Below are 17936 nucleotides of genomic sequence, written 5' to 3' on the forward strand. Positions count from 1 at the left end.
ATTGAATTACATTTAAATTTTCTTTTAAAATGATATGGAAGTATTATACGACCAGTAATATGTTGGATCAAACACATGTTACTAGGTAAAAAATTATAGTCATTAACAGTTAGGGCACATGCCAAAAGTTATACACAACTCTTTTGTCACGATCCACTTGATCTATGTCATGAGACAAAATTCATTAGAAATACAATATTAATAGACCTGAACCCAACCACATAAGACATTGATATCACTTTTAATACAAAATTTTAAAATAATGAATTTATAAATCTTTATCCTTATATAATATTCTATTTTCTCGTATCTAACCAATGTAAAATTTAGAATCACATTTAAATTCTTAATATAATTGTATGTTTGAAATTACACTTAGCTCAAGAAAAATAAGAAGAATTTGCAAATATATATTTCTTTTATTTTTTGAAAATTGAGATAAGTTTAAAATATACTTATTAAGGATTAAAAGATGTAATTAGGATTACCAAATATTTTAATGAAGCATATTTAATCCAGGTATAATATTTCATGCTTTTTTCACCTCGATGGTCTCTATTTAAGACCAACCAACTCCACTTGCACTTCGCTCTATCATCCTCAGCTTGTTCAGTTCATCTCGAAACTCTCTTACTCTCTCATACATGGCTCGCTCTGTGCCTTTGGTCTCAACCATCTTTGTGTTTCTTCTGCTACTGGTGGCCACTGGTAAGCCTTTCTCCACGCTCAATACCATCATTTTAGGGTTTTCTTTTAACATTTTCTTTTTCTCTTTTTGATTGTCAATAAGATTATTCAAGTTTGTATGTATGTATATATATGAACTAGATCGTGTTAATTACGTTGTGTTTTTGAATGAGTTGAGCAGAGATGGGGCCAACAATGGTGGCAGAGGCAAGGACCTGTGAGTCTCAGAGCCACCGTTTCAAGGGACCATGTGTGAGTGACACCAACTGTGCTTCTGTTTGCCGAACTGAACGTTTCAGCGGAGGACATTGCCGTGGCTTCCGTCGCAGATGCTTCTGCACCAAACATTGCTAAAACTTTAAGACTGTGCTCTGAAACAAATTTATCTCCATAGAAGATGATTGTTCTATCATCTCTCTACCAGTGTTGTTGAGTTAAGTGCCTTGTGTTTGAGAATAAAGGTTATGTACCATTGATCTTTCTCTGTATCTTCTTCTGCAGATCTTTTTCATTAGACGAGTGAGTAATGTAATGTGTTTGTGATGTAATGATAAATTTTGTTTCTGTTCTCCCTTTTTTTTCTTTTTATTGAGATAAAAAAGATTAAAGATTGATTAAGGAGAAAAACGTTAATTAACATCTAATTATCACAACTCTTTAGAACGTTTTTAACATTAATTTATAAGTGAGTAAAAGATGCTCTTGCTGTAGTTGTACGATTAACGTGATTAATGTTTATGATACTGGGTTCAATATAATAAATATTTATATATTTTTGTTTTGGTATAATAGAAAAAGTAAATTACATTATTAAAACTTTACTATATGATTAAATTCTGTCTTTCATAATATTTAGTTAGTATTAAAACAATAATTAAAAGTTTTAAATTTACAAACTAAAGAAATTATAGATTATATATATATATATATATATATATATATATTGGTTAAAATAAATAAGAACTTATTATTATGAATAGATTATTTATTGTTATTATCCTTGAATAATTATATTTTAACATGGATAAAATATAAAATAAAAAAATAAGATAAGGCAAGAAAAGTGAAGTGCTCAAACTTTTTGTCCTATCTCACATCAAAAACAGGAGATATACTCAGCTTTAGAAAAGAAAAAGAAAGTTGTAGCTTTGACATCCCACACTTACCGACAGTTCATGATGTCTATCAATTTTTCATTATTAGAAATTGTTTTCTTTTTATGATTCCGAAAATTCGATAATGTTATTGAAAATTGGGGTTGATAATTTATGGAATTTCAAAATTTAACTGTCTATTAATTAGTAACTCCACGAGATATTGGTATTTCAAAATAGAATATACATGAAGTTAATCTATATAATTTATTTGTTTTTTAGTTTTATATATGAAATTGAGATATTTGTATTTTTAATAAATTTTAAAATTTAATTAAAAATTAATGAATATAATTATTTAAGTTTAATTATTTTTTATATACTAAACATATTTCTTATTAATATTTAAATTATTTATATTATTTCACACATTTTTATATTAATATAAATTAAAAAATATGTTTGAGACGTCACAAAATTTAACGTAACTAAATTAAAAAAATTATATTTGTTTTGAAAATTAAAATATATAAATATTTAGGCATAAATAAATTCTAATTTCGTTTTTAAATTGAAAGATTAAAAATTTAATTCTTCAAAATGTGAAAAGAAATAATATATTTATTAAATATTAAATATTAAATATTTTTTTTTATTGATACAACTTGAGGATATAAAGATTTCTAAATCTTAAAAAATATATAATGATAGATTTATCATCTTCATTTAAATAATTAATCTTTTTATAGTTTTTTATAATATAATAGTTATTCATGTGAATTTTAAGTTTAATTTAATTATACAAAAATCAATTTATACTATGATTTAATAATGAGTGATATGATAAAATTAACAAACAATAAATTTTACTAAAATAAAATTTAAATAATTATAATATTATCTTAAAATTTAAATTCAACTTAATCTTATAAAAAAAATGTTAAAATGAAATTTCGTTCACTTTTACACTATAAATTTGTTTTATTTCCCATGAAATATAAGAATTTTACATCCTATCATAATATATTATAAAATATTTAAAAGAACATAAAATTTATATAATAATTATTTAGTAGAAAGAAAAACAAATAATTGGAAGAAAAAAACAAGAAGAATAAACGTACAGAGATTCTTGACATAGATGTTTTGACACGCTATCCACCAAAACCGTCTACTTCTGTTATTCCTTTGTCCATTGTTTCATCATTACATCGATTTCATGTCTACCAATTCTCATAGGATGAAAGGGATAGATTTGGCATTTTTCATTTATTGAGTTTTAGCCACAAGCCACACAAGAAATTTTATCATTACACCACCTTTCCCAAAAAGAAAAAAAGTTATTCATGCTATTTGTGATTTTTTTCTGAATATAATAGTTGTGATAATTCAAATGAATTTGAAATGAACATGGACAATACAAACATTATTGATGCATACACGAAAAACATAAAAAGAAAACAACGAAAATTAGAATTCATGAACAATAAAAAAAACATAAAACTGTCAGAAACACATTCACTACACGGATTTCCCCACCACTCATAAATCTTATATATATATTTTCCTCAAGCAGTACTTTAACCCAATTCATTCTCTTCTAATGACACGCGTAACAAAGAGTCATCATTGCATTTAGCGTCTGTATAAAACCAAAATTATTTAGGTCAAGAGACATAGTTTTAAAGTAAATAAGAAATGAAATATTTTAAAAAAATTGTAAATAAATTATTATTTTGAGTTTTATCTATTTAAACTTACAAATATTTATATTTTTTAAAGATTTTAATTCATTATTTTTTTTAACAATTATAATCTATTGTGAAAAAAAATTGTGAGTAAATAAATATACACTAATTAGAATATTTATCTATAGTTATTATTATTATTTTTATTGGTTTTATTTGTTTTTTACGGTTTTAGAAAAGTTGTATACTCTATTAAATTAACTTAGAAACTTAAATTCGTTAGTAATATGAATAATTGGTGGGAGATGTTAATTGTATAAGTTGAAGCTTTGGAGGTTTTATCAACTTATTTTTAAATTTTGTGAGCAGTGTTGGATTTTGACTAAAATCTTTTAAAAGTTAAAATAATATATTCAAAAACTTTATATATTTAATTATTGTTATTAATTTAAAAAAAATAAATATATGATTTAGTATAATTATAACTATAAAAGAAATTATATATATCTAAAAAATTGTCCATTGTTTTTTTATATTTGTTAACTCATCACTAAATCATAACTAAATTTTTTATTTATTTTCTTTTTAATGTGAATAACCATATTATTTGTAAAAATAGTCATCTTCCATTTTTTAGTGTACATAGATTTATTCAAAAGTCTTTACACATTTTCATTTCATTATTATGTGATAAGAGACCATATTGTCCTGTTTTCATTTTATAGTTTCTCTTACATCACTTCTAAAAAGTGAATTTATTCTTTTGTTTTACATCAATATACCTATTTCTTTTTAATAAAATTAAAAAATAATTTATCATAATCTAATAAAAAATTGAAAGACATAATTACTAAAAAAACTATGATATTTAAGTCACAATTAAAAATTAGCTATGAAAAATTGTAACATCCCATTTAATAGTTTTTAAGCTACTAAACAAAACATTATATCATGATCAAACAAAGCAAATAGTCAAAATAAGCCAGTACAAAGTGTTAATACAGTCATCCAAAATAACCATATAGGTTACTAATAACATATACAACCTATACTAGGGATAAGTTAACTTATACATCCAAAACTCAATAGAGCATAACCCAAAAACTATTGTTGGATTCCCAAGCCAAAGATCAACTCTTGTCCAAGAGGGGAGCGTCTTCACCTGATTCTTTCTTTGCTCACACCAATTATAAGGTGATCATTGCAAATGAGAGAACAACATAGGCGAGAAGTGTAAGCTAACTTAAATAAGAGGAATCATGCAATTCAAATTATGAATATCAATCAATTATGTTCACAATTCATCAGAATTACTTAAACTATCACAACATAGTACAAATACATGACTCTAGACTCAATATCCGGATTATGTAAGCGACATTGGATGTCTTGTTGGCATGCACCTGTGACAGTCCCCAAACTCTGCAGAGTTTGGGCGCAAGGGGTTATCACCCTACCACTCCCAGGGTAAGTCCCCTTCGCGTCTAAGACTGATCAAGTCCAAAGACTAGGACCTCCTGCTACTCCTCACGACATAATCCATTATGCTCTATCTGAGCGTGAATGATTATTGGAGTTTTAGGATACCAACCAATCTGAAGTCCTTATGTCCTTACACACACTAACATACTCAATTGAATTTATCTTGAAATTCTAATTCAACCACATCTCCTCATAATGCATATTCACCAAATTTCACCATTCATAATATCAACAACAACAATCCAAGCAAATAATAGTCTAGTTACACATTTTCACATTCAAACACATAATTTCATCCATTAAAACAGAGAATCAAACACTCAACTGCAGTGGTTCTCGCTCCAGCTAAAAGATCTAGCCCAGGCGAGAGACCATCTCACTTAGGCGGGTCAGTCTTGCTTGAGCGAGGCTCCAAACAGTGGGCAACTCAAAAATATGAGCGAACTCTCGCTCAGGCTAAGCTATTTCGCTTAGACGAGAGTGTCTCTCGCTCAGGTAAAACCAGCTTGCCTAGGCGAGACCTCGCGTAGTGATAGGGGTGAGTTCCTGGTGTTTTCACTCAAGCGAAAGCTGCTCGCTTGGACGAAAATACCAGGTTCCCAATCTGTTTTCACATGCAACAACCCAGAAATTTTGCACAATCCACTCATACGCTTAATTGCACCGTTCAAGCACTCATACAACACTCAATCATGTAATCCAAAGTCATAAGAATGATTTCTATACAAAATTGAAGAGAATCTGTTAGCTTCCCTTACCTCTAGAAATCACCAACTAGCAAGAACACTTTCAACAATGGGGCACCCCAATTGCACAACCTAAGGAACTAAAATAAAGGTTCACAACGTGAGAATAGGATCCTAATTCGATTTGGTAAGAATGGAGCTCCAAAATTTCAAAATTGAAGATAATTGAGGAAACGAAAATTGACTTACATGGATGAGAAGGAGACTCAAATGAGGGAAAGGTTTCTGTCCTGGTCTCAGGTTTGCTTGCTGCAACAGAATTGGAGGGTGGATCAGAATGACAACTCAAGTTCTCTGGTTAGAGAGAAGGCAATGAAAACAGAAAGGGGAGAAAATGTAGAGTGGGAGTGGAGTGTGTTGTTCTGTGAGAATGGTAGCAAAGAGAAAGAGAGAGTATAGGGAAAAAGGAAAAAACGGGGTCTCACAAAAATCACATAATACATTACTTATTATTCTATATTCATAAAAAATGAATATACAAAAGTGTTATGAGATAAAAAATAGTGCTAAATATTAAATAAACATTTCATTATCATATGAGATAATAGAGAGCTACTTCTTTTTTCTTTAATAATGAAAGAGAAAATATGAAAAATGAAAACAAAAATAATAAGTTTGTGTCTAACATTTTTTCATTAACAATGTAAGCACCCAGGAAAGATAAGTACAATATATAATAAACACAAAAAAAATAACGAGAGAGAAAAAAAAGATTTTAATAATATTTTTTCTTTATTATATTTGATTTTATGTTTTATTATTTATTAACATTAATATTATACTTTATAAAAAATAAAAAATTCCTTATTTAATTTTTATTAATTTTCAATATATTACTACATATTTAAAAAAACATACATATAATTGTAAAAAAATTAAAATACATATAATTTTAAAAAAACATTCAAAAAGTTTGAGAAGGTTGTGGTACTATCCGCTCCTTAAATGCTTTGTCGTTATTTGTGAGTACGAAATCACTTCTCCTTGGTATGTGTAAAATTAATCAAATTGAAGTGAACTATCAAATAATTAAGGAAAATAATCTAATGATAATTGAAGTAGTGGATTAAAAGTGGGTTAAAAAAATGGGTTAAAGTATCATTGTCCAATAATTAATTCATCATAAAAACTGAAGTGAACCATTTTATAATTTAGATTTAAAATATTGAACTTCTAAAATTGTAGTTTAGTTAAAATTGAACTTCCTTGATTTTATGCTTTTTACTTGTTTGAGAGTCTCATGTGCTCTATGTTCATTGATTTAAAATTACTACATTTTATATATTTTCCTTGTTTGAGAGTTTCTTGTCCCTTGGTCCTTAAGAATGAATTAAATTCAAAATTAATTTCTTAACATATGATACTAAAGTCTATTTTAACGTAAGTGATTGAATATATCGGATTAAATTGTCGTATGAGATATTTTTTGATATTTTACCTATAATATAAATAGGACCAATTTATAGATATAAATAAAAACAAACCTCAACTTATAAATTAAATGTTTAATTACTCGAATGATATTTATTTGAGTAGAGATGTATCAATCTGGTATCCGTTTTTAAAAAAGTGTCAATTGCATCCCAACTTTTAAGGAAGTCTTTAATTTAGTCACTTTCAAACGAAGATGACTAACATCGTTAAGGGCGTGTCACATGTCAGTGTGTGGTTTTTTTTGATTTTTAATTTTTTTTAATTGTTTTTTTTTTTTGAAAAAAAAATGTCACGTGTCAAGTCCCTAGTCAGTGTCACTATCAAATGTCATTGTCTTGATTTCAAATTAGTTCTCATATATGTCTCAATGATTCAATTTAGTCCCTACTTATGTATTTCTGATTCAATTTTGACCCCTTTTTTTTAATAATTAAAATTCATTTTTTATTAAATTAAAACTAATTAAGTATAAATATTTTTACAAAAATTAAGTATTGATATTTATATTAAAATTTAGTAATTAAAGTCATTTTTTAAAGTCATTTTTTAATAAAAAGAAATATTAGTATGACATTCATACAAATAAAAATTTTGGTTTAAAATTAGTGAGAGACAATATTCTTCTATTTTGAAAAAGAAAAAGTAATAATTAACAAAACATTAGTACTTAATAAAAGGTAATTAATAAAGTAATATGTTAAAAAGTTATTTTTAATAAAAAATATTAGTATAACATTTATACAAATAATAAATTTGGTCTAAAATTAGAGAGAAACAATATAAATATCAGTACTTAATTTCCTAAAAATATTTATACTTAATTAGTTTTAATTTTATCAAAAATGGATAACAAAAATATTTTGATTATTAAAAAAATTAGGACAAAATTTAATCAGATACGCATAAGGATAAACTAAATTGAATCAAGAAGACATATATAGGAACTAAACTGAAATCAACACAATGACATTGGATAATTGGATAATGACACTGACAATGTCACGTGTCACACTAGAGACCTGACCCAACACATACTGACACGTGACACTTTTTCAAAAGTTGGATGCAATTAACATTTTTTTAAAAGCCTGTACCATATTTACACACTTCTACCAAGGTAGGTACTATCCGATTAATTAAACATATTTCAAGCTTATAAAAATATGATAAAAGTAAACTCTTAATTAATAAATAATATAAGACTTCTATAAATTAAAAGAGAAGTTTATTATATTTTAAATTTGTATCTATACTTATTATCTATTTTATTATACAAACTTTTAGCTTGATATAAATTCAAGCATAAGTATTTTGTTTTTTCAGTGATTATTTATGTCATTTAATAATTATTTACTGTAGTTATTATTGTATGTATCTCAATAATAATTCTTGAACATAAAATATATAAGAATTGTAGTTGCATGAATAACTAGAAACTAGGAAATGTTGTTGCAGGTGACATCAATTGTTCCGTGTGATAGAGATCAAGTGAGTCGGGTCATAAACAAATCGTAACGTTTGAGCTGCTACACTTTTAAGTAAAAAGAGTTACGCCCTGACTAATGGCTATAATTTTTATTTTAGTGGTAAGCACTCAGTCCTAACAATTAGTATCAGAGCCAAGGTTAGGATTCCTAAGGGAAATTGTTGCAGGTTGCACAATTGTCCCGTAGCAGAGGCTAGGTGAGTATGAGATTCCTAGTAGGACAATTGATGATTGGGAGATTGTTGCAGGTGACATCAATTGTCCTGTGACAAATGCCAAGTGGGCCATGTTACAATCGAATCGTGACACTTGAACTGTTACACTTTTAAGTAAAAAAAGTTACACCTTGACTAATGACTATAACTTTTGGTCAACGGGTAAACGTTCGGTCCTAACAAATGTTAGATATACAAGTGAAAACAAAAATATAATATTTTTTATAAGTTAAATAAAATAGGTTTGAATACTGAAATAAAAATTGTACTATTGTAAACGTTAAAAAAACTTAATCATACCATCAAGTTGAAGAAAAAAATCAGAAACCATATCAATTATTGTTGTTTTGGTTCAAATTTGTTAAAAAACAGATTAACAAAATCAATTTGATTACTGTTCTAAATTAGTTTAGTGCAGGTAGAATAAAAAATAATTAAGTTTAGTTTGTCTAAACTATAAACTGTTCATTCATTGCCGTTTTCAACCGTTTATTCACTGTACATCATTTTGTCCACCCCTACTTTTCCCACGAAACAAACTACTTTAGGTGAAAAGAACATAATTACTTACATCTAGTTTTTTTTTTTTTTGAATGTGTTAGAATTATGTAAAGTATTATGAAATTGAATTTTGTATGTTCAGGAAGTTTAAGAATTATAACTGTTTTTGATGCGTTGATAATAACCACTTCGGTGAGAAGATGCATTTAGAAAGTTCATAATAGACTTCATGTTTCCCAATTACTATTACTATATTCAAAATTTTTAATCCCTAAATCACAAACAAGAAGGGAGAAAAACGGAGAGGGAATGTGAGGATTAACCTATAAGATGATGCACTTTATGACAAGCTCCGCTTCTTTTTTCTCAACTAACAAACTATATTACAGATTTCTACATATACTAACAAATATAATTGTATTGTATTGTATATCCTATATCAATATTTAGTGCTAAATAATTTACTCAAATTATTATTTTTTTCTCCTATTGCTACTGTGTTTGGTAGATGAATAGAAACTGTTAAAAGGATAGGAAAATAATTTTAAACAAAAATAAACACTTTTATTGGAAAATATTTTTTTCTTTTTTACACATCCATGTGTGCCTCGTTCAAGTTTGATTTATATGACTCATTTTGAAAAGTTACATATTCCTTTTTTATTTGGGATATTGTATGTTTACGACTTTAAATTCAACCTCCTCAAAAATACACTAGAACAAATTTGATTTTTCTTAAGCTTATGAAATATTATATAAGGTTTTGAACATTGTATCTACCCCCAGTTAATTTAGTCGTGTATGAAAATCAAGTGATTTTTCTTAGTGACGTGTTCGTCTGTAAAGATTTATCAAATCAGCTGATTTGGATTTGGAAGGACGGATATTCACTTAATTTCGTGTTCCAATAAAATGATTTAAATATAAATGCCAAGACAAATTTGCGAGATGATACAAAAATTCCATACTCTCAATATTGCGATAATTTACACAAATTATTATACATTTTACCTTTATATCCTTAGATCTATAACAACTAAAACTGACATACTAATTCATAATTGAAAAAAAAAACAAAATTAATAACTCATAATAATAGAATAACTTATCCACAACCTATTTTATAAATATATAAATATAATAATTATTAATAATTAAAATATTATTAAATAAACATTTACTTATATATTATTAATAAGTGTTATATTAATTGTTAAATATACAAGTATAAGGATAAATATATATAAATTATATATTATATATGATTTATTAATATAATTTTTTTTATATATATAATAAATTATATTAATAAATAATTAATATTTATATATATATTTTGTATATATATATTTTAATATATATTTAATTAATAATAAATATTAAAAATGTATATAATAATCATTAATAATTAAAATATTATTAAAAATATAATAATTAATATATTAATATATAATAATTAGTAATATATATATAAAATTATTATTATTAATTAGTAAAGGTATATAGTAATTAATAATAATTATCCTATTGTTAAAAATTAATAATATATGTAATTATTATTATTATTATTAATTTATATATATATATATATATATATATATTTATTTATTTATAAGGTTAAAATACCTTTTTGGTCCTAATTTTCGTCAATTTTTTTCAAATAAGTCCTAATTTTGGTTTTGTGTTCAAATAGGTTCCAATTTTCGTCAATTTTGTTCAATTGGGTCCTTTTTTGCTAACACCGTTTAAATCATTAACGACCATGAACAGTGACTGCCGTGTGCCACTTCGTGGTTTTTTTGAATTTTTTTATTTTTTATTTTTTAATTTTTTTTAAAAAATTTAAATTTTTTTAATTTTTTTTAAATGTACACGTGTCAACCTAGGAGTGTGCCACATGTCACTTCATGGTTTTTTTTGAATTTTTTATTTTATTTTTTTTTGAATTTTTTTGAATTTTTTTTAAATGTCCACGTGTCAACCCAGTAGTATGCCACATGTCAAAGTCAATATTCTATATTCAATTTGGTCCCTATATTTGTTATTGTTGTTCAATTAAGTCCCAATTTTTATTAACATTAACCAATTTGGTCCCTATCGAAGATGTGACCAAATTTAATTTTTATATCAAAGTTATAATGATGTGAATTTAAATATATTGTATAAAAATATTTAATAAAAAATGTGAATTTTAATATAAAAATTAAATTTGGTTTTAATTTGTAGAGGGACCAAATTGGTTAATGTTAACAAAAATTGGGACCTAATTGAACAAAAATAGCAAATATGGGGACCAAATTGAATTTAGAACATTGACTTTGACAAGTGACACGCTACTGGGTTGACACGTGGACATTTAAAAAAAATTAAAAAAAATTAAAAAAAATTTAAAAAATTTTAAAAAAGTAAAAAAAACCACGAAGTGACATGTGACCCACTCCTGGGTTGACATGTGTACATTTAAAAAAAATTAAAAAAATTTAAAAAAATAAAAATAAAAATAAAAAAAAATTCAAAAAAACCACGAAGTGACACGTGGCAATCACTGTTCATGGTCGTCAATGATTTAAACGGTGTTAGCAAAAAAGGACCCAATTGAACAAAATTGACGGAAATTGGGACCTATTTGAACACAAAATCAAAATTAGGACTTATTTGAAAAAGCTTGACAAAAATTGGAACCAAAAAGTATTTTAACCTATTTATAATGATTATTATTATTATTATTTTAAACTTTTTAATTTTTTTTTTACTTTTTTCTAACTTTATTTATATAATTTTTTTAAAATTTAATTGTATAATTTTTTTAAAATTAAATCGGATAAACTTTTTTTTCATTCATAGTTTTTTTATTTAAAAATTTTATACAATTTTAATATCTTTTTAATTTGTATTAATTAATTATAATTATTTTTATATCATCAAATTATAAAATTATTCTCTTTTTTCATCAAGGGTATTATGGTAATTTAATATTTATATTATTTTAACAATTAATTTTATCTATCACATTAATCAAATCTCTCACTAACTCTCATAAAACTTATCTTCAAATCCGTTCACTTTACTCTCTAAATCCACTAAAAAAAAACACAAAAATTCATCCACCCAAATTTACACAAATTCATCTTCACACTCTTCCCCATATCTATCCCCTCAAAAGAACACACCCTAAAAGATTGGTAATCATGTAAAGGGTTTTTTTTCACCCTTATACTCAACCATTCAAAAATAAATAAATAAAACTAATAGTTATTTATTTAATTTCGACCTAATTTGAGTTTCCAAATTGTTTTATATTTTTTTTCAATGCTAATAATCAACCTATATTTCTCTTCTATTGGAAATCTCATCCTTATAATTATGTTACCATCAAAATCAATGTAATAATAGATTTGGAGAGCAGAAATGTTAGTCTATTATATATTGCCTCAAAGTGGGCCATTCTTTTGTTCTATCTCATTAAGAACAGTGATCTGTCAGGTTTTACTTCCTGCACCCCATCAATATTCCATCAATATTTTCGCACACTCCCTCAAATTTTCAAACGATCATTATATCCGTTGTAAAAGCGATTCCTACAAACACATATTTCAAAAACTTTTCAGAAGAAATTTTTTCTAGAATTTCTGAAATAAAATTTCAGAAATGAATTTTTCAGAACAAAATTTTCGATTTTTTTTTGAAATATAATTTTTGAAATGAAATTTTCAAGAGCATCAAAATGTATTTTGAAATTAAAATGCTTTAATGAAATTTCCAAAATAAAATTTTCAAAATGCATAAAATACCTCTTGAAATAAATTTTCCCAATTACCCATACATACAGATTGAATTTTCCAGAATGGTGGTGGTGACAACGGGGTGAAGTGAAGGGTGTTTAAGACTTTTTTCTGAGAGTGCAGTTAATAATTGTGGGGTGCAGGAAGTAATAACCCAATGGGTCTTGCACCTAAATTGGGTTGGAACACACGGATCACTTGGAGGCAGAGTCTCTCTTCCCAGGAAGCTCTGTCTCTGATACACTCTTTCAAACAACCATGCCTCTCCAACGTCAAGCCTTCAAATACATGAAACAAAAACCCTCCATTGTTATTCCCTCCAAAACTTCACCTTCTTCAACCCCCATACACCATCCATACATTTCACAACTCCTCGCCACACCCAACTGGGCTCTCCTACTAAACCACCACCTCTTCTCAAACCCCCACCTCCTCAACCCTCGCTCCGCCGTAACCGTCTTCAACAACCAACGCAATGCCTCCCACGCCATCAAGTTCCACGCCTGGCTTTCACATGTCAACCCCTCACTCGCCACGCACTCCTCAGTGCAACGCGCTCTTCGGAACACTCTGCACCGTAACGGCCCCGCCGTGCTGTCGCTCGAGTTGCTCCGTGACGTTCACAATTCCGGGTTTCGGCTCACCGAGGACCTGCTCTGCGCGTTGATCGGAAGCTGGGGAAGGCTCGGTTTGGCAAATTACTGCGCTCATGTTTTCGGTCAAATGTCGTTCTTGAGTCTCACACCTTCCACTAGGTTGTACAACGCTCTTATTGACGCTTTGGTGAAATCCAATTCAATTGACCTTGCTTATCTCAAATTCCAACAAATGCCTGCGGATAATTGCCGCCCCGATAGAATTACCTATAACACCCTCGTTCACGGGGTTTGCAAGATTGGCGTGGTGGACGAGGCGCTTCGGTTAATCAGACAGATGAACGATAAGGGACATTTGCCTAATGTGTTCACTTATACAATGCTTATTGATGGGTTTTGTAACGCCAACAGGGTTGGTGAAGCGTTTGGGGTTTTTGAGACGATGAAGGAGAGGGGAGTTGGTCCTAATGAAGCCACTGTGAGAGCGTTAGTCCACGGGGTTTTTCGCTGCGTGGATCCAGGTAAGGCACTTGATATGTTGTTATCTAAGTTTTTAGATAGGGAGCTGGAGCAGGAGCGTGTTCATTTTAAGTTAGCTTGTGATACTGTGTTGTATTGCCTTGCGAGTAATTCTATGGCGAAAGAGATGATTGTGTTTCTGAGGGAGGTTCTGGGAAGAGGTTATGCACCTGATAGCTCTGTTTTCAATGTCATAATTGCTTGTTTGGTTAAGGGAGACGAGCTGAGAGAGTCGTGTGACATATTTGAAATTTTGAGAAAGCAAGGTGTGAAGGCCAGCATTGGTACATACCTTGTACTTATGGAGGCGTCGTATAAAAGAGGATGGAGAGAGGACGGGGATCGAGTTTTTGGTCAAATGATTAGTGATGGGCTAATTTCTAATGTTGTCTCATATAACATGATAATCAATTGCTTCTGCAGAGCCAAATTGACGGATAATGCTTCTGAGGCTTTCAGAGATATGCAGGTTAGAGGTTTTGTTCCCAACCTTGTTACTTTCAATACCCTTATTAATGGGCATTGCAAGGAAGGAGAAATAGTTAAGGCACGGGAGCTGTTGGAGATGATGCTTTTAGAAACTGGGCTTAAACCTGATATCTTCACTTTTAGCTCTATAATTGATGGACTCTGTCGAATAAAGAAGACTGAGGAAGCTTTTGGATGCTTTACGGAGATGATTGAGTGGGGCATCACTCCAAATGCCGTCATTTATAATATCTTAATTCGGTCTTTTTGTGCCGTTGGGGATGTTGCAAGGTCAGTGAAACTATTAGGAAGAATGCAAAAGGAAGGAGTAAGCCCTGACAACTACTCCTATAATGCTTTGATCCAAATCTACTGTAGGATGAATAAAGTTGATAAAGCTAAAAGGCTTTTTGATTCAATGTCAAGATCTGGCTTGAATCCGGACAATTACACTTATGGTGCTTTTATAGAGGCCCTCTCTGAATCTGGGAGATTAGAGGAAGCCAAGAAGATATTTTACTCAATGGAGGCAAACGGTTGCTCTCCTGATTTGTATATATGTAACTTGATTATTAAAATATTGGTTCAGCAGAACTGTATTGAAGAGGCACGAAACATCATGGAAAGATGCAGACTTGAGGGAATATCTTTAGATTCTATTCCTAATTAGTGAGACTAATTTCCTTCTAGTTTCTCGGGTGCTGCTACATTATTGAGCTTTTGAATGTGAAGATATTGATTCTAGGTATATGTACCTCAGATTATAAAGCCCTGTTCATATGGAAATCTTGTTATATAGTGGGACACAAGAATTATTTATGTTTATGTATGGATGTACCTTTTGGCCATTCAAACACCAACAAAAAAGAGTACAATAAGGAATTCATTTTTTCTTCATTCATCGGTGACTCTCCATCATCATTTTTAGAAAGAGCTTGATCTAAAGGCCGCCCTTCTTACAAAGAGCTTGATCTAGAGGGCTTTGATGGACGTGACTTGGTTATCGTTTTATACCATGCCTCTAGTCTTGCTATGCTTATCTTACTAATTGTGCTGTTGTTTTGGAGTCAACAAACAACACCTTTTTCCACTGTTTTCTCCATTAGTGGATTAACATTGATCACCTTACAAACACCAACATTAAACAGTGGAGGCTGTATCAACCCACCATAGCCAGAGGTCCATCTTTCACTTGTGACCCATCCTGCAATTGAAGAGCACGAATTTGATGGCACTCTTGACTGGAAAACCTGGGATACCAAATTTTGTGGTTATGGCAGTCTCTTATGATGTTGGTAGTTTCATTGGACTGGGTTTATATTGGTTCTAAACTAATATTTGTTCTAGACTATTATGAGGGGTGTGGATCATACAGGTATCCCTTTATCGATGAAGTATATAATCTCTCTCTTGTCGTCCTTTTTCACTTCCAGGCCACCCAACCCAAATAATTTAAACTGGCTCCATACAGCTTTCCTCATAATAGCACTGGTCACTGGGTCTGTATGCAGCTTGTTGCATTTTCCTTTCAATTTTACATGGTAACAGTGAATTACATTTGTAGCATATTCATTTAATGAATCATCATCTTCAAAGATCACATCTACAAAACTGGTAATAATTTTATTCCTTGACCAAGGCGCTTTTATTATTAGAAGTTATAACCTTTTTTGTTGTGAGGGAAGGATGGGGGTGGTTGCTACTTCTAGACTTTGTGTTGGCATTTTATTATGAGTTTCCGGACATTATAAATCATCTGATGTGAAGATGCTGGATATAAGAGGACTTATGATTTCCCAAAGAGCATTTCAGTGAAACCATGCTGCCAAGTTCTATGTTAAATTACATTTATTATTTTTTGCAACTTGACATATGTACTTTTACCGTTAAAATTATTTTGAAGATGAAATTCAATGAACTATATGTGACACTGGTATTACTAAAATTTTCAGAACGAGGTTTATCAACGTAACTTTTCTTTTATTCTTTGCAGGTTGAGTATCGCCAGTTTCTGAATTGCCTGAATAATTCAACTCCTTTCTCAATTGTGTGTCACAAATATAATGGCTTTATCGACCGTAAAGTCTCAATGATCAATATTTGAGTTGAGGTGGTCATAACGTGACTGACCATCCTGGTGGAATAAGAGATTGGTAAACATTTTGGATTCCAGTCATAATGCAATTCAACTATATTCTTCGATTCAGGTAATTTTATGTCTAACAAATATCTTTTTACCATCCACTAATGATCTCATCGTCCATCTTTTATGATGTTCATGCATAAATGTTATGTTAGTACTAGCCTAGCGGCTATTACTGGAGCAATAACTTGGTTATATTTTTGTACTATTTTTTATATATATTTCATAATGTTATGGTATTTGTTCCAATATAGTAAAACATAGCGAGTAGAACAAACTCTCTGTACTATTTTCTTTTGTTCGAATCTTATTGAAATTTCATCAATTGATGATATACTGAAAAATGATAGCTGATTATAGTCTCAAGTTTTGATTGCTTACTTGCATTGCTTGACAGAACTGTCTTAAGATGTCAGCGGCCTCAAACTTGTTCCTGTTAAGTGTGAAGAAAAACATAAGCAAGACTATTTCCAGCATCAAAGATTTGTAGGGCTGCCCTAGAGAAGCAACCAAGCCTTGGAATACTGCTTTTAAAAGATAGTTCTCTTCTATGATTATGACTGATGATGGCGTGTTTTGCTTTTGCTGTGGCTGCTTTATGACGTTTGGAGTGTTGTTGACGTTTGAGGTTGAATAATTTGTGTCAGTAAGTGGCACAGGTTGAAAAAGAGAAGTGTACTGGTAGCACCTACTTGGTATTAAGTAATTTTTCAATCTGTAGTGAAAGATAAACTGTTATGCATAAATGCCAGAACAGAAGACTTCGTGCTGAACCAAAGAAAAGTATATGGTTGTGTGCTTATTAGCATGCTTCTATCCATGAAGTTATTTATCAGGATTTTGCGTTCCATTCTAACCATTATAGGAAAATCCCAATACACAAAATTAGAGTTACAGTAAGAATAGGGGCAAACCTTAGGAACCTTGTTGATTATTGGTAATATGTTGATGACATGAAATTTGATCGGTTTCACCCTTTGTTGTTTTGTATGTCAAGTGTCAGGAGCAAATATTTCTTCTCAATTTTCTATGCTTGCAGCTATAGCTAATACATTTTGAAGGCCAGTGAATTATTTTATGCATACATTGAAACTT

General features: G+C 29.3%; 2 protein-coding genes across 4 annotated transcripts; both read left to right on the forward strand.

Annotated features, from left to right (window-relative positions):
* Positions 1–579: 579 nt before the first annotated feature.
* Positions 580–1256, forward strand: LCR69 (low-molecular-weight cysteine-rich 69). The gene is made up of 2 exons (XM_028061068.2): positions 580–708; positions 869–1256. Exons 1-2 carry the CDS (start codon positions 645–647, stop codon positions 1039–1041), a joined length of 237 nt encoding a protein of 78 aa, XP_027916869.1. The 5' UTR covers positions 580–644; the 3' UTR covers positions 1042–1256.
* A 12065-nt stretch (positions 1257–13321) lies between these two features.
* Positions 13322–17831, forward strand: PPR40 (pentatricopeptide (PPR) domain protein 40). 3 transcript variants are annotated; one of them, XM_028064360.2, is made up of 3 exons: positions 13322–16312; positions 16692–16905; positions 17239–17831. In XM_028064360.2, exon 1 carries the CDS (start codon positions 13374–13376, stop codon positions 15366–15368), a length of 1995 nt encoding a protein of 664 aa, XP_027920161.2. In that variant the 5' UTR covers positions 13322–13373; the 3' UTR covers positions 15369–16312; positions 16692–16905; positions 17239–17831. The 3 variants fall into 3 exon arrangements, with proteins under 3 accessions (XP_027920161.2, XP_027920162.2, XP_027920160.2); XM_028064361.2 differs by having other exon boundaries at positions 13322–16073; XM_028064359.2 differs by having other exon boundaries at positions 13322–16905.
* Positions 17832–17936: the final 105 nt, after the last annotated feature.

Source organism: Vigna unguiculata, chromosome 3 (assembly GCF_037176805.1).
Source record: "Vigna unguiculata cultivar grain cowpea cultivar isolate G323 ecotype 2 chromosome 3, ASM3717680v1, whole genome shotgun sequence".
NCBI classification, from domain to species: domain Eukaryota; kingdom Viridiplantae; phylum Streptophyta; class Magnoliopsida; order Fabales; family Fabaceae; genus Vigna; species Vigna unguiculata.

Coding starts and splice junctions, on each gene's coding strand:
- LCR69 (XM_028061068.2), top strand. CDS start 645: ATGGCTCGCTCTGTGCCTTTGGTCTCAACCATCTTTGTGTTTCTTCTG. Junction 709..868: donor TCTGCTACTGGTGGCCACTG/GTAAGCCTTTCT, acceptor TGAGTTGAGCAG/AGATGGGGCCAACAATGGTG.
- PPR40 (XM_028064359.2), top strand. CDS start 13,374: ATGCCTCTCCAACGTCAAGCCTTCAAATACATGAAACAAAAACCCTCC.